The following is a 27,152-nucleotide window of genomic DNA, read 5'->3' on the forward strand; positions in this document are numbered from 1 at the left end:
TACTAAACCGGCTGAATTAGCGAAAATGGATTACGTAACCGAAAGCTGGTATGAAGCGGCCCTTGATGCCCATAGTGACGCGGAAGAATACATCCTAGGACATTTAGATGAACTTCGCTCCAATCAGGTGATGCCAGCATCAGGTCCCACGGCGCTCAGGCGAAATAAACCACATTAGGCTTCCAATTATCGATTTGCCGAAGTTTTCCGGGGATTATTTAGAATGGAACAACTTTTATGAAACATTCAGTTCCATTGTTCATGAAAAGGCATATGTCTCCGGGCGAGACAAGTTCCACTATCTAAAATCTTGCTTGCAAGGTGAAGCGGCTACGGTTATTAAATCTTTAGCGATCACCTCCGAGAACTATGAGATAGCATGGGACACTCTAGTAGCTAGGTATACTGACAGACGAATGATCACGGATACGTTCTTGGACCAGATCTCGCAAGTACCCACGCTTCGGGGTGACAATTTTAAAGTTCTCAAGGAAGTTAGGGACTCGGTCACGGTGGCGCTCAACGCCCTCAAAACTATGGGTTACGGCGTCGATCATTGGGATCCCATCATTGTTCATTCACTGAAGAACAAACTGGATGACACCCTCCGCTTGGCCTGGGAGATGTATCTGGGAAGCAGCAAGGATTATCCCACCTTTCTTCAATTTTCGGAGTTTCTAACGCGTCACATTAACTCTTTGCAATCATTAGGTAACAAACCTAAAACTTCCAAAAAGGAATCGGGGAGATCCTTGAAGTCACACGCTACTAGCGTGAATAGTACCGGTTGCGCTCACTGTGGTAGTAACCATTTCTTGTATCAGTGCAAGGACTACCTTGCATTGACCCCTCAGGCCCGTTCAAAGTTCGCATTTTCACAGAATCTTTGCATCAACTGTCTGAGGCCCGGGCATAGTTGCTCCAATTGCTCTTCTTCGTCACGATGCAGGAAATGTAGTAAAATGCATCATACTTTATTACATTTTGACAAATCTGGCACCGGGGGGAGCAAGGCACGGGGGTCTACCCCCGCGGTCAACTCCTTTTCCGAGCCAGAACCCTCTAGCTCGAATACTACAACACATCTTAGTGTTTCTGACACCCGATCAGTGCTTTTGGCCACCTTTTCTGCCAGAATCGACGCTCATGACGGTTCTCGTATTATAGTCCGCGGTTTAGTTGACACGGGCTCCGAAACTTCCTTTATTTCGGAAAATCTAGCTCAACAACTACGGGTATCACGAAAACGTGTCAACGCAACCATTCATGGCGTCTCTCTGAATTCGGCTCAAAACGTTCGAGCAGAGGTACAGATTACGCTTCATTCTCTATCACGACACGGTGTCTCGTTGGACGTAACTGCATTGATCTTACCAAGGATTACTCAGTATATGCCTCCGACTTATTCTCCGTCTTCCTTTCCAGCACTTAGCAAAATTGATCTGGCTGATAACTTCGCTTCAACCAGGGCTCCAATTGATGTGCTCATTGGTGCAGACTATCTTGCAGCATTGATGGAAGGCCCGTACATGCATTCTCCTGATCATACGTTGCTTGCTCAGCGGACTATTTTTGGGTGGATCGTTTCGGGGGTCGTACCCAAGGCTGGTCGCTCTCATAGTGTCACGGTGCATCATTGCTTTGAGGTAGAAAAAACTCTTCGCGACTTCTGGGAACTGGAAGAAATTTCGGAAGTCAAACCCATGTCCACAGAGGACTCCCTCTGTGAACAACATTTTGTGAATACGGTATCACGCACCTCTTCAGGTCGTTTTGTCGTTGCTTTACCTTTTCGATCCGACATCGAGAAGCACAGCTTAGGTTCTTCCTCTCGGGTAGCAGAGAAAACCTTAAAACGAATACTTCGGCGATTGGAAACCTCTCCAGAACAAGCTGAAAGTTATTCTCAATTCTTACAGGAGTATCAAGTGTTAGGACATATGTCTTCTGTTCCTTTGAACTCTGATTTTCGCGTCTTTCTGCCTCATCATGCAGTTTTTAAGACCGAGAACCAGAAAACAAAGATTCGCGTTGTATACAACGCATCTTCTAAAACCTCTACTGGCGTCTCGCTTAATGATACGCTATTCATTGGACCCAAACTCCAACAGGACATCACGCGGATCCTGATGAATTGGCGTTCCTTTCGTTATGTAGGCGTGACAGACATTGTTAAGATGTTCCGACAGATTCTTGTGCGTTTTGAGGACCGCAAGTATCAGAACATTTTATGGAAGTCTGATTCCGGTGAGCTTCAGGCCTTCGAACTCAACACGGTGACCTACGGTACTGGACCGGCACCTTTCCTATCCTCGCGAGTTTTGCGCGAATTAGCTTACACGGACGGAGCTAACTTCCCTCTCGCGCAGGATGTGCTATTAAATTCTACTTATGTAGACGATATACTTTTTGGGGCCCATGACTTACAGCAACTTAGTTCGGTCAGGGAACAACTCATCGCTCTACTGGCAAAAGGGGGCTTCTCCTTAAGCAAATGGGCATTCAATCAACCGGGGTCTTCCCCGCTTGAACCTACCGAGCTGCATTCTTTCTTTGAGGATCCTGCTGGATCAAGTAAAGTCTTGGGCATATATTGGGATCACGGGGATGATAGCTTCCGCTTCCGTGTTTCTCCTTCACACATTGGTGTACTAACCAAACGCATCCTCTTATCAGAGAATGCTAAGATCTTCGATCCATTGGGATGGATTTCTCCAATAATCATCACTCTAAAGCAGTTAATGCAATCCACCTGGTTGCTTAAACTCTCTTGGGATGAAGAAATTCCTGAGCCTATTAAGTCAAAATGGCTCAAGTGCTATGAGCATCTCCGAGACTTACAGACTTTACGGATTCCACGGTGGACCGGACAATCACTTACTACTGGAAAACGCGAATTAATTGGATTTTGTGACGCCTCAGAACTTGCGTACGGCGCAGTCGTTTATGAACGCCTCACTGATGAGGACGCTAAACTCTCGGTACATTTAGTAATGTCCAAAACAAAGGTCGCTCCGATCAAGACCACTTCAATCCCTCGTCTGGAGTTGGTCGCAGCTGCCCTTCTAGTCAAGTTATTGGTTCACGTCAGGGGAAGCTTGGTCGGGAGTTGTGATGCGATTCGTTGCTATTCGGATTCGCAAGTCGCTTTAGCCTGGATAGCAAAGCAACCTGTGCATTGGAAGACGTTTGTGGCTAATCGCGTTTCATATATCCAAACACATTTATCGGAAGCCAGCTGGCATCATGTACCCACTAAGTTGAATCCTGCAGACTTGTGCTCAAGAGGAGCCAGTGCTCAACAGTTATCAGAGGACTCACTTTGGTGGCATGGGCCTGCTTTTCTCCGTGAGCACACCGCAAATCCCGTTCAGGTCTTTGAAACCGCGGAAGAAAGTCGGAAGGTAGCGTTAACCGCTCAATTCGACACAACTGAGTGTTGGTTTTTTGATAAGTTTTCGTCTTGGTCTAAACTGGTCCGAGTTATGGCCTATGTTCTTCGATTTGTCCAGCGGACCAGAAAAAACGGCCAATGGGAGGACTCTCTCCTGTCTGCAACGGAAATTCGCAGTTCGATTGAAGCCTTGGTAAAGGTTGTTCAACGAACGCACTTCGCGAGCGAAATCTCAGCCTTGAATCATGGGTTACGTATACCGTCGCGGTCAAAGCTTCTTTCCTTACATCCGGTCATTGATTCACAAGGAATCCTAAGAATAGGGGGGCGGCTTCGGAACGCCGAAATTTCTGAACAAATGAAACACCCCATTATTCTTCCGGATTGCCACTTAACGGCCATACTCATTAGGCAAACGCACCTAGATACACTTCACGGGGGGCTCCAACTAACTTTGTCCACGTTGCGACAAAAGTTTTGGGTCGTGAATGCGCGAAATCTAGTAAAATCATGTGTTCATAAATGCATCACGTGTGTTCGCGAACGCGCTAAACTCGGCAGCCAACTTATGGGTTCACTTCCTGCCGCTCGGGTTTCTCGCAGTTTCACTTTTGAACACACCGGAGTAGACTATGCTGGGCCTTTCTTGGTTAAATTGCATCACGGTCGTAACGCAAAATCCATGAAATGTTACGTGGCAGTGTTCGTATGTCTATCTACCCGTGCTGTTCACTTGGAACTCGTTTCTCGATTGGATACCGAGGCCTTCCTCGCTGCGCTGTCTCGATTCATTTCTCGTCGTGGAAAACCCGCCGTTATGTACTCAGACAACTGCCTTAATTTTCAAGGAGCGGACGCGGAACTAAAACGCGCCTACCGATGTGCCTTAGAAGCCGCCCGCGCTCAACCCACCGAGTCCATCCGTGAAATCGAGTGGAAATTCATTCCGGTCGCTACTCCCCACTGGGGCGGTCTTTGGGAAAGTGCTGTAAAAAGTATGAAGCACCACCTGAAACGCTCCCTCGGAGTTTTCGTGCCTAATTTCGAGGAAATGACCACACTACTGACTAAGATTGAGGCCTGCCTAAATTCACGACCTATATCGCGGTTACATGATGATCCAGAGTCGTTGGACGTACTCACTCCGGGGCATTTTTTGTCAGGACGGGCGTTAAATTCCCCACCTGAATTATCCACCTTGGATTTACGAGAATCATCATTAAACCGTTGGCAAACCGTAAATCGAATCACCGAGACCTTTTGGAAGAAGTGGTCTTCCGAATACTTACACACTTTGCAACATAGACCGAAATGGCAGAACTCTAACTCGGAATTCGGTGAAGGAGATTTGGTGCTTGTCAAAGTACCTAACAATCCTCCCCGTATGTGGACCTTGGGGCGGATTCTCAAACTAATTCCTGGGGTGGACGGAGTAGCTCGCGTAGCTGTCCTTAAAACCGCGAGAAAAGAGATTCAACGGAGTCTCACGCAACTCTGTAAACTCCCCTCTTAGCCCTCACTTTGGGTCTTATCAGGGTCTATCTTCACCTTGCTTTCCGGCATCCTGGGACTCTTCAGGTTGTCATCTCTCCTTCTCAAGCTTCCTGGGACTCTTCAGGTTGCTTAACTTTCTTCTTCCTTGTTTTGACGCCATCGCGTCAACGGGGGGAGTTTGTTCGAGATTGGGAGGAGCAGAAAATGTTGCGAAGTAGATTCCGCATTTCTCTGTTATATCTCCCATCTCTATTGCGCTCACAATAGACGGCTAGACCGACAGCGTCTAGCCGCTCTATCTGTCTCTCTCTCCGCGGCGCGCTTGCGCGTCTTCTGGCCCTGGCGCGTCGCGGCCGCGAAGCGACACTACTTGCGCGCTTGGCCACTAGGTGGCCAGCGCCCGCGGCAGCTCTCTCGCTGGCAAGATTAGTGTCGCGTAATTATATAGATGGGTCCTTGATAAGGACCCATCGCACCCCAAACTCGCTCGACAGCCTGCGTAGCAGCAGCAACAGCAGCAGTTTCCGAAGCCTTCATCGGCACTTTTTTGACGCCTCATCGGCAGCGTCTCCACGGCCATCTAAGAGCGCCTCCACTGGCGAACTCATTGGGAGCATACTTTGGTAAGTATCACCCACTACCCACTGCCTACCAAGAGGGGACTTCCCCTCTGCGGCATTTCCTCCCTCCTAAAGGGAAATTTCTCCGGGGACTTCCCGGGAGGAATTAAACCCTCTTCTTCCCCTCCACACTGCCTCCGAGGACTACCTCGGACCCAGTGTTCCGACCCTCACATCCAGGGCTCTCGATAGAGTCGGGTAACGGGAGGGATAGAATTCACCCTAGGGGTTGGGGTGGCTCGGAGCCACTATAGCTTGCGGAGCGGTAGGCTGCAGGGTAAGGGGACTTCCCCTTCCCTAACACCTCTTCTCCACCTTTGCCTTTCTCCTCGGCTGGAGATTTTGCTGGGGAACAACCCAGGGAAATTGTCCAGTCCCGAGGAGGCTTAAATCCGCGTACCTCCTGGGGAATTTTGAGTCTTGGGGTTCTAGGGAATCTTCTGCGAAAAGAAATTCCCTGGAATTTAACGGCAGCAAATTCCCTAGGCCTTCGCCATTGTAAATATCGCGGTTTTTCTTGTACATAAACATACTTTGTAAACGTTTGTATATTTTTATTTATTTGAATAAAAAACACTTTTACCTATTACCTCGGCCTTGAATATTTTATTCTAGAATAAGACCTTCCTTTCTGACCACAGGTTCGGAGCCAACTTGGGGCACTGTTTCGCACACTTATATATATCGAATAGAGAATGGAAGTAGGGGTATCTACACATCCCATTGTTTCGTCCGAGATGCATACTGACATTGATATACATTGTTATCAATTTTTTTCTTTTCAGAATTCATTTATTTCTTTGATCATATACAGATTTCATATAGTAGACATTTTGCAGTGAACATATACCATAATGATTCATACACTTGGGTAACGGTGGTTCGAAATTTTTACTCCCTCTAAGACAGAACTTACCCCACTCACACTCCTTAACATTGTATATATTTTCTAAGTTACAAATTTTTCTCAACCAATCATATTTCTCCCGTCCTTTCACGAAAATCCAATCCTCCTCGTATGACGTTATATACTTTCTTATTACATCTTTATACTTGTAATAAGGTGAATGACCGTCGGTCAAATTGAATCCATGGCGATTAAAATAAAGCCAACTTTAAAAAGAAAAAAAAACATTATATTTTTTATCTTTAAAAAACAAAAAAATACTTACTCATTCTGTTCTCTCTCGAGATCGCTCAACCAAGCTTCTTGAAATGGTGGTGAAAATACATTGTGATACACTTCATTATCACGCAACACCGCAAACTCTTTAACTATAAAACTTTTGTCGGTCAATACAAAACCTCGAAAATCAACGAATGTCGGTGTCATTGTCGTCAGTCGCTCGATGCAATACTGAACGATCTTTTTTTTATCGCATTTAAGAAATTTCTTTTCCCCCTCCATCAGGGGAACAAATATGCTAAACGTATTAAAATTCAATGTTTTTTTCCCCCATTGTGATTGTAACCTATAGGTAAAAGATGATAGGAAAAAAATATCTTGCGGAGATTATGCAGAGGGTATATCTTCCTTTGATTAGGAAAGAATGGAGTCCTTATCAAATGTAACTTTATATTTTAAAGAAACGATAAAAATTCTTCCTCTCTAAGGGGATTGCTTCGGAGCTTCATTTCAGTTTTATTTCTTCGTCGAGAATAGCGTGATCGCAACAATGCATAGAATAACTCACATAATGGATATAGAAGGTTTCTTAGTTTATAAAAAAGAACTTAAATATAAAGATATAGCTATAATTGATTTAAAAAGTAACCAAATTTCTTACGCATCTTTTCGTTTGCGTGAGACTATGAAGAACCTTAGTAAGAAAGACAAAAAAACTGTGTGGTATTTGCTCAATATGGTGCATGGTATAAAATACAGTGAAACGAGATTCGAGAAATACGAGCAGGAGGATGTAGAAGATTTTATTGGAGATTGCTTAACCTGCGAGAATCCCGTAGTCGCCTACAAGGGAGGGTATATGGAAAAAAATATATTGAATAGCATGTATGTGGAAAATATCAATTTAGAAGTGTATGGTTTTCCTAAGTTTAAGGATTTAATTAAATTATATGATTTTGAAAAAACACAGTGTAATTTACACGTTCGAGAGACGAACTGGGACAATGAACGTATCCACTGGCCGTACGAGGAGGTGTCAGTTGTTGCCAAGTGGATAAAAGCAAATATGTGATTCTTTAAAAACTATTTAGAGAAATAAAGTGGAGAACACAAGTCCCCAAATCTTCATTCAATCTTATACCGTCGTCGGTGCTGCACACAGGAAAAAAAATGAGCTGCGAAAAGTGTAAATTAATCATGATTCAAGAGGATATTGTTCCTCTTTCACCCACTCTTCCCACAGAATTGACAGAGGAATACGTCAATCGAATTAACGATTTTTTCAATCGTTCCTTCGAAGAGTATGAACGGAAACAGCATCATTATTTGCATAAAAACTGTAAGTATTTATTTTTTACATTTTTTCATAATTATTGTTTGTTTTTTTTTTTAAATAAAGTGAAGAAAGACGAAGAGAAACAGACTGAGGAAAAAGTTATTGAGTCAAAGCAGACAAGAAGGAAGAGGAGAAAAAAGTAGAGGAGGAGGAAGATATTGAGTCAAAGCAAACGAAGAAGGAAGAGGAGAAAAAAGCAGTGGAGAAGGAGGAGGAGGAGGAAAGAGATATTGCGTCAAAGCAGACTAAGAGAGAAGAAGAGGAACCACCACATTTCTTTTTCTTTTACTATTAAATTATTTTATCCAACAAATTGACAAAATATCATTGTAAATTAACCTTTACTATTTCTTTTATCAAATGAATTGAAAAATATTATTGTAAATATACCTTTTACTAATTCATCTGGAGTGAACGGAAAGAAACCTAATACGTATTGAGAAATGGATATAAACTTCTCTTCTAAAGAAACGTAAACTTCATCTCAAGTGTAAAAAGAGAGAGAAGATTGGAATACGTAGAGGGTAGCACTCTTCACTTTAGTCTTCAGTGAGACATCATGAGCTCCACACGGTCAATAAATTTACCGGAGAAGAAAGTTACTTTAAATGATTTAGAAAAGTATAATAAACTAGTGGCAATAGTGAGACCATTTCGGTATAATGAAGAGCAGCAGCAGCAGCAGCAGCAGGCAGTGCTAAAAGGGTATCGCTTGATACCTGAACAGTAGCAGCAGCAGAAGCCACTGCGACTACCAAATTCGCTGCCCGTCGCCCCGCAGATGCTGCCTGCAGCGGACCAACCTGCAGCGGACCAACCTGCAGCGGAGCAACCTGCAGGGGAGCAACCTGCAGTCTCGCGTAGGCAGCAATTGTTATTACGTTTACGTAATATACACCTTATGTGAGCTTGTGGGTTGTGTGACTGTCAGTCACCACCAAATCGGTAAGAGTTAATAAAAAAAAATTATAAATATAAATAATTTTTCTTTTTAATTATAGATGCTGTTTTTATTGTGAAGTCATCTGGAATGACCTGAAATATGCAGTCTACTCCATTGAAGTATACTGTCGTAACTCCTAACGTTTGGGACTTGTCTTGCGCAGAAAAGGCGATAAAGTGTTTGTTAAGTGGCTGGGACTCGACACGACGTACAATTCCCAGTGCCTATATATAATTCATATGTATTTCAATAAAGAGGGTTTTTTATGCCGAAAGGCTTTTTCCCTTTCATTGGTGTTTCTTCAATTACCTCTCCACCAATCCACTGTACCCCGTAATATAAGTATTGCAAATAAAAAAAGAAAAAAAAATATACAAATCATAACATAAAACCCTTGAAGATTTCCATTCAACCGACATCGGACGATGATTCGACTGAGATATTCCAGGGGGATCTACAGCTTGAAAACTGTTCTGAATGTTTTTAAGTGTTTTTCACATACGTCCCAAACACTTTTCTGTAGTTAAGGTCACGTAGGCTCCGCTCTTATTACAGAGCGAATGGTAAGTATCTCCGACGATGGATATACAAATGAATATGACGATCATCAAAGATACTGTAACATAAATAAGGGGGAGCGATCACTGCATCGCTCTCTACGAATGTTCTTTCTCTCTTTCTCTTTCCAGTACGAGTCCATTACGCATACATTGTTGCAGAGCGCGATAATGTATTAAGTAACGCGTCTTATTGTTTAAAGTAACCAGCAGCTTCTCCTGGCTCGCGCCTGGCGGTTTTTCTTTCTCTTTCTCTCTTTATCTCTTTCTCTCTTTCCCTCGCTTTCTCTCTTTCCCTCGCTTTCTCTCTTTCCCTCTTTCTCTCTGTCTCTCTTTCTCTCCCTAAGGCGTCCACTGCTTAACGTAAGAGGGGGGGAGGTCACATGTGTACCCCACACCAAACGAGTTCAACGTGGGTGACACACAATGCGCACAACCGCACGAGGAGAGGGGGCAATTCCCCTATTTCCCTTCCCCCCGCGGAACCCCGACCCCCTCGCCTCGCGGTCCCAGAATCCCCATAGCCACACTACTGATGTGTATATCACCCCTACTCCCATTTTCTATTCGCTATATATGAGCGTTACTCTTCGTGAAAGACACATTCACAATTATTAATTTATTGTTGCCTACCGTATGACAGAATCTTAAATTTTTTAAAGAAACAAAAATGTCTACTGAATTGCGAAGAAAGTTTTTTACAATCAATAGCGCGAACGAATACGATGCATGGGAATTGGAATGTCGCAAGCATATTAGACGATTGAGCAACGCGGATCGAGCTTTGCCCGTTGGAACGCGTCAAAAGAATTTCGCCGAAATCGCGTCTATAAAGTGTCTATTGCTACGAGCGCAGAGAGAACTGAATCATATTAAATCAGGCGCTTGTTGTAGCAATGACGTTCAAGGACTTATCTGGGAGGAGCTTGATTCGGCGTTTCGAAGTCGAATATACAGCCGTATGGTAGTTAATAGTAATTATATAAAGCCGAAGGATTTTTTAGTAGACGCGGAAGTATTAGTGCGTGTGCGTATAGATAAGGTATTTGTTATTGCAAATTGTGTTAAGGTTAATTGTGTATTTAACGGACAATTCATCTCCAAAGACAATAGTGATGAAAAAAACATTAGTACGACTAACGCAACATTGTATAAAACTGATAATTTTAGTGATTGGTTTAGGAAAAATATTTTATACGTTATGATGAAAAAATTAAGCGAATTTCAAGAGAGTGATAGTGGAAGGGCTTTACAAAAAATCCATTATTTATTAGTTAACATTAATCGTTTTAATCCGTTGCACGCGGGTTGTAGAATTACTCTGCCACTTGCTATCGCCAGTAGGAAATCTCTGATAAATTTAGAAACCAGTGATAATGCATGTTTTGCGTGGTCCGTGACGGCGGCACTCTATTCGGCAAAACCTACGGCTCATCCAAATCGTACGACCTCTTATTCACATTTTCGGACGGTTTTAGACGTCGGTAGCATAACCTTTCCGACTACGTTAAAACAGATCCCGAAATTCGAGACGGATAATGACGTGTCGGTTAACATCTTTACCTTGGAGAATGAAGAGCAAGATATCGACGCAAAAATCGTACCTCTTCAGGTGACGAAGAAGAAGAGATCGAGGCATGCTATTCTTCTTCTCGTTAACGATGAACAGGGAGCTGCACATTTTATGTGCATAAGGAATCTCTCGAGATTGGTACGAAGTCAATTCACCAAGAAAAAAAATGCGCATTATATATGCGATCGGTATGTATTAATAATGATACAAATATAACTGCATATGTTTTATATTTTTTTTTGTAGATGTCTCCACTACTTTCGCACAGTGGAGAGGCTCTAGTCGCATGAGCAGGACTGCGCGCAGCTCAATGATAATCTCCGCTTGATGCTACCGAGAGAGTCTGAGGATCGCTGGGTTTCCTTCAAGAACATCAAAAATGGGGAACGAGTGCCATTCGTCGTATACGCGGATCTGGAGTGCATTTTATCAAAAATTGAACAATCGAACAGTAGTAGTAATATTTATGAGAAACATGAATCTATAAGTGTAGGCTATTATATAAAAAGTGCTCGCGATGCGTCACTCTCGAGATAAGATGCTCATCAGGGTGGCGAGTGCATCGAATGGTTCGTACGCGAGCTCGAGGTCATTGCGCGTATCGCGAGCGAGAAACTGGGCACTACCGTACCCATGCGTAATATTACGGTCGTATTCACAGTCGTTCCTCCACCTCGACTCGAACTCGACTTGAGATAACTCGAGGCATTTTTCAGAATTATATTGATGGCGCTACGCAGCATAATCGTTTGAAATTAGAACAAACTTTTAAATGGAGACTGTGGGAGACTGCGTGGCGCGAATAGAACGGAAAGAATGTATTTTTAAAAGATTGTTAATCTCTTGGTCGTACGTGGTGAAATCTCTTTGTTTTAAAAAATTTGTCTTTAAATAATCATATATATCATTCTTTGATTTGTTGATAAAAGAATAACAGACACAGTGAAAAGAAGACAATGGTGATATCCTAATTTCCTAATGCATATTATAGGTATGTAATATCTATTTCCTATTATGTTACTGCTATTATATTCTGTTATTTGTTGCTTTCCAGTTAGCCTGCAAAGAAATCATTATTATTCTTACCGTTGCTATCCATTTAAATCGACCAATAGGAATCTATTTCTAATCCTCGATGTCTTCATAAATTTTAAACTTTCTGGTCACTGAACTAGGCAATAGAGATTTTGAGAAAGACTGAAATATTTTACATCTATTTAATTTGGTTCTGGCGTTTACTGAATGAATGATTTATTGGATTATCTCAAATTGAACCTATTTAAATATTACCATAAAAATTTATATGTTATTATACAAGATTAATGTAAGTTTCTGATATCTAATTAAGGTAACTAAGAAAGAATTTATATTTTTAATACATTATCCTCTAGTGTTTATTATATCTGTTTTTCACCTCTAGTTTAAAAAGTGAAGTTTATAATTTCATATGAAAATGGGAAGAATTATATACAGTGAAAAAGAAAAAGAAATTCTATGTAACATAGTGGATCAATATAAGTATATCATAGCAAATCGAGCTGCGGATGGCACGAGTGCTAAAGAAAAAGAAGAAACCTGGAAAAAAATTAGCCAAATTTATAATGCCCACGGATTTTGTGAAAGAACTCCGTATCAGCTAAAAAAGTGCTGGGATAATTTTGTTCAGAGGTAATGACCAATATGATAATTAATTATTATTATAATATATAAAAATATTTCATAGGACAAGGAAGCAGCACAGTACTGAGAGAGCACATCGTCTTCTAACAGGAGGTGGTCCATCTTTTACATTTAAGAGAGATGCAATAATCGAGAAAGTTGATGCAATCACATCGTTCAATGACGTAGAAATAACAAACAGTTTTGATAGTACTTCCGTATTTGAAAAGAATCGTGAGCTCTATAATTTATTATAAAATTGCATGTTATATGATTTTATTGTGATAATTTATAACAGCGATTTTTGCATTGATGCAGATTACATTTCTTCGCAATCTAAAGTTAGTGGTGTTCATTACATTGATGATAGTGACGAAGATAACATTACAAACCTTTTAAACTGCAAAAGACCGAGGTCCCCAGAACAGTGTGATGAGAACGAAGAATCATATGCAAGTAATGTCAATCACTTTGAAGAGATTAATGCTGAAGTAATTAAAAATTCAAAATATTCCTTAGAAGAAGATATTGATGACACAAAAGTACCTATTGAGACAGAGAAACTATTGCAAGAATTTTGTCCTCAAATATATAATAACAAAGTGCAAAATGGTGAACAAGTTTTAAAAACAATAAAAATTGCAGAATCTATTGTCCAGCAACGTCAACTACATAAATATAAATTAAAAACAGCGAAAGCTGAATCACAAGTGATGATTGTTAAACTTTTAAAAGAAGAAGATGAATTAAAAAGTAACCACTTAAAGAATGACGTTTAAATTAGTTCTGTTATTTATTAATATTTACGTTCTGTTACATTTTATAAATTTCAAAAAGGCTTTTGGACTTAAATAACACAAAGATTCACAATATATATTAAGGTATTATATATGTAATGTGACGCTACTGGCTATCCTTAGGGATAGTATAGAAGGGGAGGGAGGAGTGATCCCTCACCGATCGCGTTCGCGTCCCAATAGGCGACTTCCTACAAGACCCGGGCGCCTTCGATGTACTTTTGATAATACTCGAATATTTATTTATACAGAGGGGGTTCTAACCCTTCGTACGCGAATATCTGGGATGGGGTGCTAATATAATAACTCAATAACTGCGGTCAACTCTCTTTATTATAAAGTCGGTGATCAATACAAGACTCGGTTCTCTTTACACGTTATTGGTGTGTTACGCTAGGTCCTAAATGTGGACGCGGCCTAAGTAGTGCGAACGCGGCTGAAGTCCCGATGACGTACTAGCTAACCTCGCGCTCGAGCCACTAGTGGCTTCGCGGCGGTCCCACCGAGTCGCGCGGCAGTGAAGCCAGATCGTGGACAGAATATTCTCCTCACCATGCCGTCCTCTGCGCACGCAGCTCTCACACATAGAAAGCTGCTGCTATGTCCGTGAGATGCTTCACCAATCGTAGCACGCACACTTTTCCTCCGGTACATACGTGTATCGGTCTTCTTCGACAAGCTTCGGTAGATCTCGGGAGTGAGAAGGAACGATGTCGATTCTCGGACCTCTCTCGGCTCTCTCTTACTCTATAATACGATTACCAAACGCAACTCGCAAAGCAAAACAAAATCCTTTTCCTAATGCTTCGGTAGAAGTTAAATTACCGAAGGTCCCAGCCCGAAATTAAAACTTTCCTAAAATAGTTTTCAATTATTATAAAATGCTTATATGTAGCCATTAACTTATTAGATTTGATAATAAATACAAAAAATGCGTTCTTATAATTTCAAATGAGTTGAGGTATAATAAACTCAATGTTTATGTATTAATCTGATAACAAATGCATTTTTATATTTATTATTGACTTCAATAAGTTAATGGTTATTAAAAAAAATCCTTGTAATTAAAAAAAAATGAAAAATTTTTAAACTTCGCCAAGACTCGAACCCGAGCTCGCCGCGTGAGAAACGGAAACCTTACCGTCTGCGCTACAGCGCTCATTTGATGGACCAGAGGCAAATCGGCCTTTTAAAGACTGACTACAATTCTCTCATTAACTAGTCATAAACGATCAAGAATTAGCTGTAATAATAAATACATTTATCTACGCAGAATTATTGCACTAAATTTATTATGTTTTCAATTTAAAGCATACATTTTGCACGAAGATACGATAGTTTAAGGGTATATCCATGCAGTACTCTAAATACAAAACTATTCATATTCTCCATTGTTATAAATTAATTAAGTAATATTATAATATATGTTACGTGTGTCGTAGTCGAATAATTTATGACAATGGAGAATATGAATAGTTTTGTATTTAGAGTACTGCATGGACCCTTAAACTATCGTATCTTCGTGCAAAATGTATGCTTTAAATTGAAAACATAATAAATTTAGTGCAATAATTCTGCGTAGATAAATGTATTTATTATTACAGCTAATTCTTGATCGTTTATGACTAGTTAATGAGAGAATTGTAGTCAGTCTTTAAAAGGCCGATTTGCCTTTGGTCCACCAAATGAGCGCTGTAGCGCAGACGGTAAGGTTTCCGTTTCTCACGCGGCGAGCTCGGGTTCGAGTCTTGGCGAAGTTTAAAAATTTTTCATTTTTTTTTAATTACAAGGATTTTTTTTAATAACCATTAACTTATTGAAGTCAATAATAAATATAAAAATGCATTTGTTATCAGATTAATACATAAACATTGAGTTTATTATACCTCAACTCATTTGAAATTATAAGAACGCATTTTTTGTATTTATTATCAAATCTAATAAGTTAATGGCTACATATAAGCATTTTATAATAATTGAAAACTATTTTAGGAAAGTTTTAATTTCGGGCTGGGACCTTCGGTAATTTAACTTCTACCGAAGCATTAGGAAAAGGATTCTGTTTTGCTTTGCGAGTAGCGTTTGGTAATCGTATTATAGAGTAAGAGAGAGCCGAGAGAGGTCCGAGAATCGACATCGTTCCTTCTCACTCCCGAGATCTACCGAAGCTTGTCGAAGAAGACCGATACACGTATGTACCGGAGGAAAAGTGTGCGTGCTACGATTGGTGAAGCATCTCACGGACATAGCAGCAGCTTTCTATGTGTGAGAGCTGCGTGCGCAGAGGACGGCATGGTGGGGAGAATATTCTGTCCACGATCTGGCTTCACTGTCGCGCGGTACTCGCGCGCCACCGGCGGATTTCTAAGTGAACTACTACGCGACGCTACGCGGATAAGTCCCTCTTCCCACGCGTGCGCGTCACACGACGGTTGTTCGCACTCACTCCGTTCCCGCGTACACAATCACAACAACGACCCGGATTGTTTACTCTCGAAAGTCTAAGGTCGCGAGTCCTCACGATAATTATACTAAGTCCGCGGCCTTGAACTGACTGAAGGGAACGTTCCTGTCAACGGTCAAACGCACAACGAATCGATGTAATCGCGAACACTTTTACTAATTCGCGCTTTTACACTTTATGACATTCGTTATCTGTCCGACGGAATGACCACTCCGCTAGGTTGCCCGCTTACCCGTGACAGGTGAGCTGGGCCAGCGGTTCCCTATAAAACCGTTCGTTGCTACGAGCCCTAAAGCCCTAGCACACCCCGGGACGTCACTGGACTTTATTACAGAACGAATAATCACCCTAAAATCTGCTTACAATGGGTGGCTTTTTTCTTTTCTCTCTCTCTCTCTCTCTCTCTCTCTCTCTCCCTCTCGCTTTCGCTCTCACTCTCGCTTCTTCCTCTCTTTCTCGCCCTCGACACTGGCCCAAAGGGCTGGTAATCTCCGCTGTCCGGTATGGTTTCGCGGCCGGGCTGCAGTCGCTGCACTAGCACTATATCTGGTCCTCTAGGTAGCGACTGTGGCTTTGGTCGCGAAGTTATATCGGCGGCGGAGAAGATCTCGGGCACTAAGTGTCACCTTTGACGTCTAAACTACGTGTGTCGGGGCAGTCCGCGGGAGCAAGTAAGGCCCTGCGCCTGTCCCGCCCCTGCCCCGCTACACCCATCGCGCGGCACTAGGGAGCCGACAAGTTATCGATCCTAGATCAATACTTATCGGTTGATAACTCCCCAGTTCGTGCGCGACCCGCCTATCTAGCGCTTGAGATTAGCAAAGCGCTAGATGGCAGCTATAGTAGCGTTGCGAGAACGCAACGTTACAGTAAATTGAAACATATATCAGCTTTTATAATTGAATTTGAAAGATTTTACCCTTTTATCTTTGGCAGGATTAAATCAAAAAATTGAAACAGTTTTTGAAGTGAATATTGTTTAATTAGAAGCTAAAGTGATACCTATAATTAAATATCAAAGAGCTTCACTGCTTACAGCTGCATAAAAGTAGGAATTTCTTAAGATACATTAGCGAAACGTGGCATAGAAATTTTGGTGGTTAATTTTTAGGAATGAGCTTTACGATAATGATTCAAGAATTGAAATCATCCACTTCTGGGTAATATAAGTGGAGGAGAATGTTTCAAAAGTAAATTAAACGCTAGTTGTTCGTAGTTTGTATGCAGTGTTTGAAGTTGTACATTGCTGAGCCTTAGAGTGTCTCAAGAGTTTTATGAATTAAAAGCTAGTTAGATGTTACAAATTATAATATTTGTTAAAAAAAACTTATAAAAAGATTTGATATTATATATATTTTTTGTATTCGCAATAGAGAAATAAATATTTTAACTAAAATGAGTATTTATAAAATTATTTGTAAACTGTAATCCACTTAATATATCTGTACCATCTTCTTCCATTTCATAGATTTCGTTCACACCGTCATCTCCTAAGTTAATATCATTTTCAGATTCATCAAGTTCATTTTGATTGCAACTTAAACCTATATTATATAATACTGCACATGCAGCAATTGTTGCTACAGAAGTATGAAGCTTTGTCCCTAAACAGGATTGCAAGCATGGAAATCTTTTTTTAAAAACACCAAACATTCTTTCAACTGTGTTTCTTGTTGATATATGAGCACTATTGTAGATTTCTCTGCTTCAGTGGTAGGGCCTAAGACGGGTGTTAATAAGTAAGTATGGCTTCAATATGCGCTGTCACCTAATAAAATTCCTTCTAACTCATTTCTTTCGAACCTTGCACGTATGGAACTTCGATCAAAAATGAGTGCGTCCTGTGCTGATCCTGGATGGCGTATAACTATATCCATAATGTTTAGATTGGAGCCACAAACAGCCTGTTAAAATATGTTACAGAAATTAATTGATTAATGCTCAAAAATGAATACTTACTTGAATGTTCAAGGAAAACCATCCTTTTCGATTTCTAAATGCTTCACCATAAACACTTCCAGGATTCTTAATTTTAATATGTGTACAATCTATTGTGCCTACTACATTTGGGAAGTTAGCTATTTGATAAAACTGCTCATAGTTTTTGTTACAGTCTTCAGCAGTTCTAGGGAAATAAATAAAATCGCCTAGCTCTTCAGCAAAAATTTTTGAAATTTGCTTAACTATTCTACAAATTGTTGGTTGGCTTATATTTCTTAAATCTCCACTGATATTCTTATAGAGTAATTATATAATGTCAATTATTTTTTAAAATGATAATTAATTATTAAATAATTAAGGAAATTAACATTATGTTAATATTATAATTATGAACCTACTTGGAAACAATTTGACCCATAATAACGTAAGGTGATTAATAGCTTCTCCAGATTAGTTATGGAAGACCTCGCTTGTTTAAATTTTCTCCAATTTTATTGTCTATAATCGGCAACAGGGTATGTAACACACATTCTTTTGTGAACCTATACCTTTTCTTAAATGCTGCATTGTTGAAGTGTTGAAAAGGATCTCGATGATCACGTATATATCTGCGTTTTATCCTAATTGTTATTTCAATTTCTTCTTCTGTTGAAATTGAAGTACTGCTACAATCCATTTTAAGTAAATTACCTTTTACGATAAAAAAAGAAATATATTAAGTAATATTACTTGTAATACTAATAAAACAATCAATAAGTTAACAAAACATTTTCAAGCCTGTACTATTTCATACATATTTTGATATCTTATATATTTTATTAGGTAAATAAAACAGTTATAATAATAGTCATATATCATTAAAATAAAAAAAGGAATCAATAATTATATTTAATTCTGTTTTTATTCAATAATTACTACAAATAAAAGTTTACAATTTTTATTTCACATAATAGTCGACGTTAAGCTAAAGATCATTTAGATTCCTTTATGGAGAATTTAGTTCAGCTTCTAACCTTTGTAAATATATATTGTTACGCGGCAAAAATCCCTAGTGGATAAAACTTGCCGCGTAGAGCAAAATAATGCTTACTCTATTAAACGGTATTTGGGGAATGATACGATACAGCCAAAAACTAATACGCGATGATTCCTACGTTTCTCCTCAAATGCTCTAACTCAAACTCTATAAACGATATGTTGGGCGCCAGGTCCACATAGACCAGTTTTCTCTAGTACGTTATTCTCTATAACATTCACTGATTCGATATAGCGAAATTTTCCCCAAAATGCTGGGCTAGCTCGGTCCCGATCTGGATAATGGAGAGGGGTCTGGTTAGGAGAGGCTTTCGATAAAGCGGCTAAGATAATCAGCAGCTAATAAGGTAAAATCCGAATACAGGAAAAGGCATGATTTACCTATGAAAATTCTGAGGTTTATTCACAAAATAAGCTATTGACAACGATCAATAACACCTCAGAATTAGATTATAAGAGCAAAAGTCGAAATTCGCAAATCAATTGGCCTGCCACATACTATTACACTTTATGATAATTTCTCCAAGGATTACAAGTATCAGGTAGAGGTACATGAAGAGGATACAACTCACTTTAGAGAAAAAAAAGGTGGTGAATATTGCCTATGATTACGGCCAATCACCCATACCGACAATTAATAGACGCGAATATTTAATCAAAGAGAACTCTAACTATCTCACACGCCTCAAAAGCGGAGAACATACTCTTCAAGCTGAAAGTGAACTGGAGACGGAATTGATGCCCGGCGACACTCAATCTTGGACTATCAATCCGTTAAACGATACAAAACTCGGGCAATTTTGTCCCGGCAGGACTCTATAAAGATATCGAAAATTATGTCGAGCCTACCACAGGTAGGCCTCGACGCGCGACACCGCCAACGATAAATAACTAAAATAATAAGGAAAATAATTCGTTTTTCTCCAGCTGACTTCTCGGGACTCTACTTTAATAATTATTCAATGCATCGGTATTGAATTCCGGGCCATGATCCTACGCAAAGCTAAAATTAAAGGTTTTCTGGCAACTACGAGAATTGACTCGATATAACGCAAATTAGGCAATTACTGGCATGGTCGACCCGAGGGAGGCACTCACCGATCCGCTCAATTCTTCCGGCTTCGACACCTCAAACTCCTCCTCTCGATTGCGGCAGCTTTCCTCAGGACAAAGTTGGTCCGGTAGATTCAACCAGGCTCCTGGAGACAGTCGTAGGTCAGGTTCGGAGAGCTCCAGATTCACTTCGGATTCCAACAAGGGCCAAATTCCGACTGCGATAGCGGTACAAGGAGTTAGGTACCTCACGATCATCCCCACTTAACCATTAGTAGGCTCGGGTGTCGATCGCATTATCGAAGATTTACGAGGATCCGCGATGCTAGGCTATCCTCTTCTCCAGCTCTTTTCTCTTCTTTTCCGTCGTCCGGAGGAAGTTCCGTCCTGAACGACTCCAAATATTGTTGTTCGCGGCAGCGGTAGCGATAGATGTTGGGCTGAGGCTGGAGGAGTCCAACTCAACTCAGATATCGTAAGTGGGAGGTAGCGATATTTAGCGTTCCTCTGTGGTCCCAGTCTTGTCAGGAAAAGGGTCGACAACTAGGTTTGGTTCGCAAAGCGAGAGGGCGAAGCTGTAAGGTCCGTTCCTGAGGCTCGGGATGGCGGTGTGGTCCTCCCTGGAGGTGTCAATGGGGTAGGAGAGCGGAGAGACAAACCCTCCACTCAGGTCGACAAGCCGTACAAACAATTTTAAATTACCGGGTTCACCAGGTATGGAACGAAAGCCGACAAACGTGACGCGATATATGCCTAACTACTACGGGTTATGATAGCTATAAACAGGAATTATATATATATCAAATAGATGTGACCTCTGACCTTGGTTAGCGGCGGGGTTCCTTAGTGACCCTGGAGTCTCCCCTGACCTTGGTGCTGAAAAGCTTAGTCTAACATGCTCATCGATTAGCTTATTGGCCGATTTCTAGCCTACTTTTAAAACAGTCAAGCTCGAGGGAGCAACCGATAGCGAGAGGAGGGGTCTAGTAATTAAGTTTGTGACACCATCCAACCGCGTAGGATTGGCCACGTCACAACTCCCCCCTCCTTGTGATGGGAGACCGGACTTAGGCTCCCCCTCCATTCGACCAGCCAGTAACGATATTAGACGGAATCGGTAACACGGACTAAGGATGTGGTACGGAGCTTTACCAAAATAAGTTATGGAAACACCAAGGAAGGAATAGAGGACGTGGATAGACGGGGTTAATCCGGGGGGGGGGGGGGGAAGGAAGACATCGTATCCTACCCCAAGACCAACGGGAGACCGAGCCCCATTTCTTCTTCAGGATTTTTTTTTTTTTTTTTATAAAAGTTTATGGGTTTAATTAATATAACACTCTCTCATATCAATTGAACATTTCACAGTTACCATTGAACTTTATTAGTTGTGTGATACAATCAGTGATAGCGAGGTAACGTAAGAACAGACACTTGGGATAAACATTGTTAAAGGATAAAAAAAAAAATAAAATTGAACTTCATGGACTTATTACAGTGAGGGTACAAGAGTCCATAGACGGTGCTGCTTAAAGCATTATTCTTTACAGTTGAAGCGGAAGGGATCTCTTAGGAGTACACCAATAGATTAAAGCTGATGTTACGGTCCCAGGGTTAATGTCAACGTAGTACAATATAATATTATAGTAATATAGTAAGAATAATAATTAACAAGATATTAAACCTAACTAACGTTTTTCAGTGTCCCCGTTACGCATATTTATTCAATATGTGGTGAGGGCTTTGCTTCCCTCGAAAAGGGAGGAGGAAGAGAGAAAAGAAAAAAAAATTAAAGCTAATGCCGCTGCTATTCTATCTATGCTCTTGGGGCGGACGGAACTAAGAACTGGCATGATATTGCCTTATATCATTCACTAATACTCCGCCAATATCTCTACCTCTTTTTACTAACAACGATGACCGCTACTCCCCCCCCCCCCCCTTTCGTTTTCTTTCTTTTTGGTGAACGGAATTTTAGAGTTAAAAACGCACAACAATAAATAAAAAAAAAAAAGATTGTTGGATCAGTCTGGGTTTACAGCCGTCTTGCCCTGTCTTCCACTGATCACTGGCGTCCTCGTGACGAAATCTGAATGGCCTCTCTGCAGACCCTTGTTTCCCGCGCCACTCGTCTCCGCAGCGGGAACACTCTCGGACGTTGACACCTTTTTTTCCGCATCGGTAACAGAACCGTCCTTTCGGTTGTGGACAGACGCTATACACGTGATCAATCCGGCCGCAGTTGTGGCAAGCTCGGTCACCCCCGGATCGGCTACGGGTGACGAGCGGGGGATCTCTAGGATGTGGAGTTCCTGGCGATGACCTCTCTTTCGGCGATGGCTCATTCGGCAGCTCTGCTTTCACGGTGTCCTTGGCGGGAGCGGAAGGTTGGGACGGCGTCGGTGGCTCGCAGGGACCGCCGTTCCCATCTGGCACCACGTTGCCGTCGGGCTCGTCTCGATATCGGATGGTCAGTCTTGGACAATACGGACACACAAATTCCTGTTTTACGTTTACCGAGAAAGGGGGAGTCTGCGTAGCGACGGTGTGGGTGGAGTTCTTGGCAGTCGGAACATCGGTTTTCTTCTCGTCTTCGGATGGCGTGTGTCGATATTCTGGCACGCTATTAGCTTGCCGGTAGCGACTTAGGACCTCTAGCATGGCTTCTTCGAATCCTGGCCGTTTAATTAGTCGGTTTATGATAGGTAGGAAGGCGCCGAGGGGTTCCAGGCTGGAGGCATCACTCCTTCGTAAGGACATGGTGCTGTCCGAATCTTCAGGGCGGATTACTTTCCACACCGAGAGCGATATTTATACCCGCACTGAATTGGGGTCTCTTACTGGGTTGATGTGATGTGTGGGATTAACCAGTATCCACGGAATTTTCCGATTAAGGTTACACCAACGTTACAAGTTCACGGGATGTCACTGCACCGCGACTAGTTCTACGACTGAGCTCCCCACTCCACTAGAACGCGTCACGACCAGTGATCGGTTAAACGAAGAGATTCGAAGGGAGACGAGGCACTTCTATCCTTGTCTTCGCCCAACCTCTCCGCTTTGTTATTGTTGTAGATACACGCTAGCCTCCACTAAACGCACTGTTTACGTACACGGTAGCGACAGTAACAGCTAGAAGCCGAGCTCGAGTACGAACAAGCGATCGCCTCGAACAACGATCGAACACGAACAAGAGAATGAGGGAGAAAGGAAAAAAAAACAAAATCCTTTAGGGTGAAGCTCTCGACCCACCGCGAACTTAAACTTGCCTTGAGGAGGAGAGGGGGAGGGTTGTGGTAGAATATAATCAAATGCCCTTCACGAGGTTTAATCCGAGCATCGACAGTAACGTACGGGGGTCTTCCCACCCCAGCACCTCGGGTTACTATTTCTTAAATATAGATAATATATATATGTAGGATGGGTTTTTTTTTTTTTTTTGTATCGGTAGGGGAACTAGATAAGATAATAAAGATCTTATTCAATCGACACGGGCATAAGTTACGACGGAGGGGTGTAGGTTTTAACGTCTGCTACATAAGTTTTCACGCGCTTCTGGGTGTCGAGGCTTTCAATCTCGTAGACGGTAGGCGATAGGATTTTGATGATGCGGTAGGGACCGTGGTATTTCGGGAATAATTTGGCGGCTATTCGATCTTCCCCCGACGATAATTTGCGAGTCTTGGTCCAGACAAGATCGCCAACTTTTAAACGAACGTCCCGTCTATGAGCATTATACCGCTGGGCGGTTTTCTCGAACGTCTCCTCCAATCTCATCGCTATTCGCTCCTGCAGATCGCGCATACGTTTCACGCGCTGCCTCCATAGAGTAGTATCAGGGTCGGTAGGTACGATAGGATCTAGGTTGTCGACCTCGGCGTATCGGTAATGACGAATTGGCTCAGGTTCTCGCCCTAAATTCAGGAAGGCTGGAGTTACCCCTGTAGCCGTGTGCCAGGCCGTATTATAAGCGAAACGAAAATCGGAAAGATGGACATCCCAATCGCGATGGTCTTCTTCTAAAAACGAGACTATCATTGTTTTTAATACACGATTGGTTCGCTCTACGGGATTAGCCTCGGGTCTATACGGAGGGTTAGTTGAACGTACTAGGTGGTATTCCGCGCATAGATCTTTCATGACCTTGTTAACAAATTCCGTCCCGTTATCCGAATGGAGCACCATAGGAGCTCCCCAGCGAGAAAGTACCATTTCGTGAAATGCCTCTTTGACCTTCGCTCCGGTAGCGACACGCAGAGGACAACACTCTATCCATTTTGTAAAGAGGTCTTGAAAAACGATAATATAGACGAAGCCGAGTGCGCTTTTTGGTAAAGGTCCCATTAAGTCGACAGCTACGATATCCCAGGGCATTTCCGCTATCCTACAACCCATAAACCCTTTTAGCGGTTGTTGCTCGACCTTGCATCTCTGACAGGTATCGCAGCACCTCACAAAAGTTACAATATCGCGATACATACCGGGCCAGAAATAGCGATTTGTTAGACGGTGGTAGGTCTTTTCAATGCCAAGATGTCCGGCTTGCGGTAACGAATGGACATTGGTTATAGCTTCCCTACGAATATTTTGCGGCAAGACCAGCTTCCACGGCCGAAGATCTTCCAATTCGGAATCGGTATCGGAACGTGGTCGGTAATAGTACATTTTTCCCTTGTACAGCTGGTAATTCGGGAGTTTTTCCGGCGTTTCGGTCAGGATCGACCGGCGTTTATTATACCACTCGTCTCCGGTATCATCGAAATTATCGGTTTCGGAGAAGAGGGTGGACCCGTTGGGTTCGGTAGCGGCAACGAAAGAGTCGTCGATAGAAGGGGTTGGGTCATTGGCTTGGCTTCGAGTGATCGCATGTAGATGTTCCAAAGAAGGGCCGGAAGAACGACAGGGATTCGGCGGTACGTAGGGTGGAGCGCACTCGTTGGTTTTCGATTTCGACCTGGACTCATCGGGTGACTCATAGAGGGCGGAATCGGTATCGTTCGGAAAAGCTAGTATTGTGTTCGCTAAATCGGGATTGGAGGGTTCGATAGCGGTAGAATCGTCAGTTTCTCCTTCGAGTGGCTCGTACATCCTGGACAGAGCATCTGGTACCAAATTTAAGGAGCCCTTTCGATACATCACGTCAAAATTATACTGCATAAGATCGAGCGACCACCTGGCGAGTCGACCAGTCGGATCTTTTAGATTTTGCAGCCATCGCAAACTGCTGTGGTCGGTCACGACAGTAAACGAGTACCCTTCCAAGTAACCTCGAAATTTCTTGATTGACCATAACACGGCGAGACATTCCAATTCGGTCGCGGAATATTTCCGTTCTTGATCGGTCAGAGTTCGGCTAGCATACGCTATTACGAATTCTTGATCTTCTTTACTCTGTGTCAGTACGGCACCCAATCCGATCGTGCTCGCGTCAGTTTGAAGGACGAACGGTATGTCGAAATCGGGACATGTTAGTATCGGAGTCGTCGTTAAGCGCGTTTTAAGCAGTTGAAAGGCTTCTTCCTGCTCCGAGTCCCACACCCATATTTGCTTTTTCTTCAATAAGCGATTTAGAGGTTCGGCGACGGTAGCGAAATTTGGCACGAACCGGCGATACCAGGAGGTCATTCCTAAGAAGCGTCTAATTTGTTTAACGTCCTTGGGTCGGGGATACTGCAAAATTGGCGAGATTTTATCGGGATCGGTACGCAAGCCTTTTTCGTCAATTCTGAAACCCAAGTATCGAACGTTGGATTTACAGGATTCACTCTTTTCGGGATTAATAAGTAAGCCCGCCTCAACAATCCGCGCAAAAGCTCGCCTCAGCCATTCCAAATGTTCATTGAAATCGGCAGTCACGATGATTATATCATCCAAGTAGGCGAAAGCATGCGGTTCCATCTCGGGTCCTATCACTTTGTCTAACAAACGTTGAAAGGTCGCTGGAGCACCGGCCAATCCGAAGGGCATTCTCCGAAAATGAAACAGGCCTTTTCCTGGGACCGTAAACGCGGTAATTTCTTTACTATCGGAAGCCATAGGGATCTGAAAATAAGCCTGACTGAGGTCGAGAGCGGTAATGTATCGAGCAGAGCGAAGTTTGTCTAAGATTGCGTTCATATACGGTAAAGGGTACGCGTCTTTCTTGGATACGGCGTTAACCCGTCGAAAATCTAAACAAAATCTATATGTTCCGTGGGCCTTCTTAACCATCACGATCGGAGACGACCAGTCGCTCTGAGATGGTTCGATAATATTTTCGACTAGTAAACGGTCGACCTCTTGGTAAATAGACTGCTGTACGATAGGAGTCACGGGATAGTAGCGTTATTTGATTGCGGGGTGACCTCCTACGTTTATCCGGTGTTCGGTTAGATGAGTAAGTCCAGGAGCTTGCCGTAAACGCGGTATATGTTCCTCTAAAAATTGTTCTAAGCGAGATTTTTCATTCTCACATAATTCAACTATTCCTTGACATCCCGTAAGGTTTTTCGGCAGGCATTCACCCTCAATTTCCGTGAGAGCTGATAGAAAGGGTACACGTGAGATGGTTTGTCACTGAAATACCAACTAGCCTCGGCGCAATTAATAACGATAGCAAAGGAAGCAAGAGCGTCTAATCCGAGTACTAGAGGAACAGCTAGCGACGGGAAAGTAACAACATTAATTGGCAGAGTCCGATCCTCGATGGAAATCGCTACAGTTATTTGTTCTTCCAACAGTTCTAAATGTCCGTCCGTGGTCATAACTTTGACAGGCTCGGTATTGGAGGTTCGGATTGGTAGTTCAGCGAGAGACAAAATTCCACGTTTTCCGATGAAAGTCCGCTAGGCTCCGCTATCGATTAATACTGAGATGGATTGGCCTTGGATGGTGACGAGGAGATAGAACAACGATTTCGGTTGGCATCCGATCTTGAAAATGCCAGAACCTGAGCCCGAAATTATCGAAAAGGAGTCAAGCTTGACTGTATCCTTGGGCGTAAGAATAGGCGACGATATAGGGAGAGGTACATGGACTTGCGATCCCGAGGCGACAATGGAAGGGGACGTAGCCATGTTTACGACGCCTTTCCTTGGTTTCCCGAACATGAGGGGCAGTTTGTTCTAATCACGTCCGCATGACCGCAACAATAGCAGAAAAGATTTCGAGGTATCGTGCAT

The 27,152-nt window shown here is 42.3% G+C and overlaps 1 protein-coding gene across 1 annotated transcript; it reads right to left on the reverse strand.

The window, feature by feature from the left end:
• Positions 1–17,349: 17,349 nt before the first annotated feature.
• LOC136784762 (putative nuclease HARBI1) lies at positions 17,350–19,493 on the reverse strand. The gene is made up of 10 exons (XM_066745651.1): positions 19,439–19,493; positions 19,347–19,354; positions 19,087–19,278; positions 18,634–18,641; positions 18,433–18,569; positions 18,303–18,373; positions 17,923–18,198; positions 17,732–17,867; positions 17,615–17,683; positions 17,350–17,567 (listed from the first exon to the last, which is right to left on the reverse strand). The coding sequence occupies exons 1-10, from the start codon at positions 19,491–19,493 to the stop codon at positions 17,350–17,352; spliced, it is 1,170 nt and encodes a 389-aa protein (XP_066601748.1).
• Between the last annotated feature and the right edge of the window lie 7,659 nt (positions 19,494–27,152).

Source organism: Prorops nasuta, unplaced genomic scaffold (genome assembly GCF_024137725.1).
Source record: "Prorops nasuta isolate Cenicafe-Biocafe unplaced genomic scaffold, Cenicafe_Pnas_1.2 PNAS00068, whole genome shotgun sequence".
NCBI classification, from domain to species: Eukaryota; Metazoa; Arthropoda; class Insecta; order Hymenoptera; family Bethylidae; genus Prorops; species Prorops nasuta.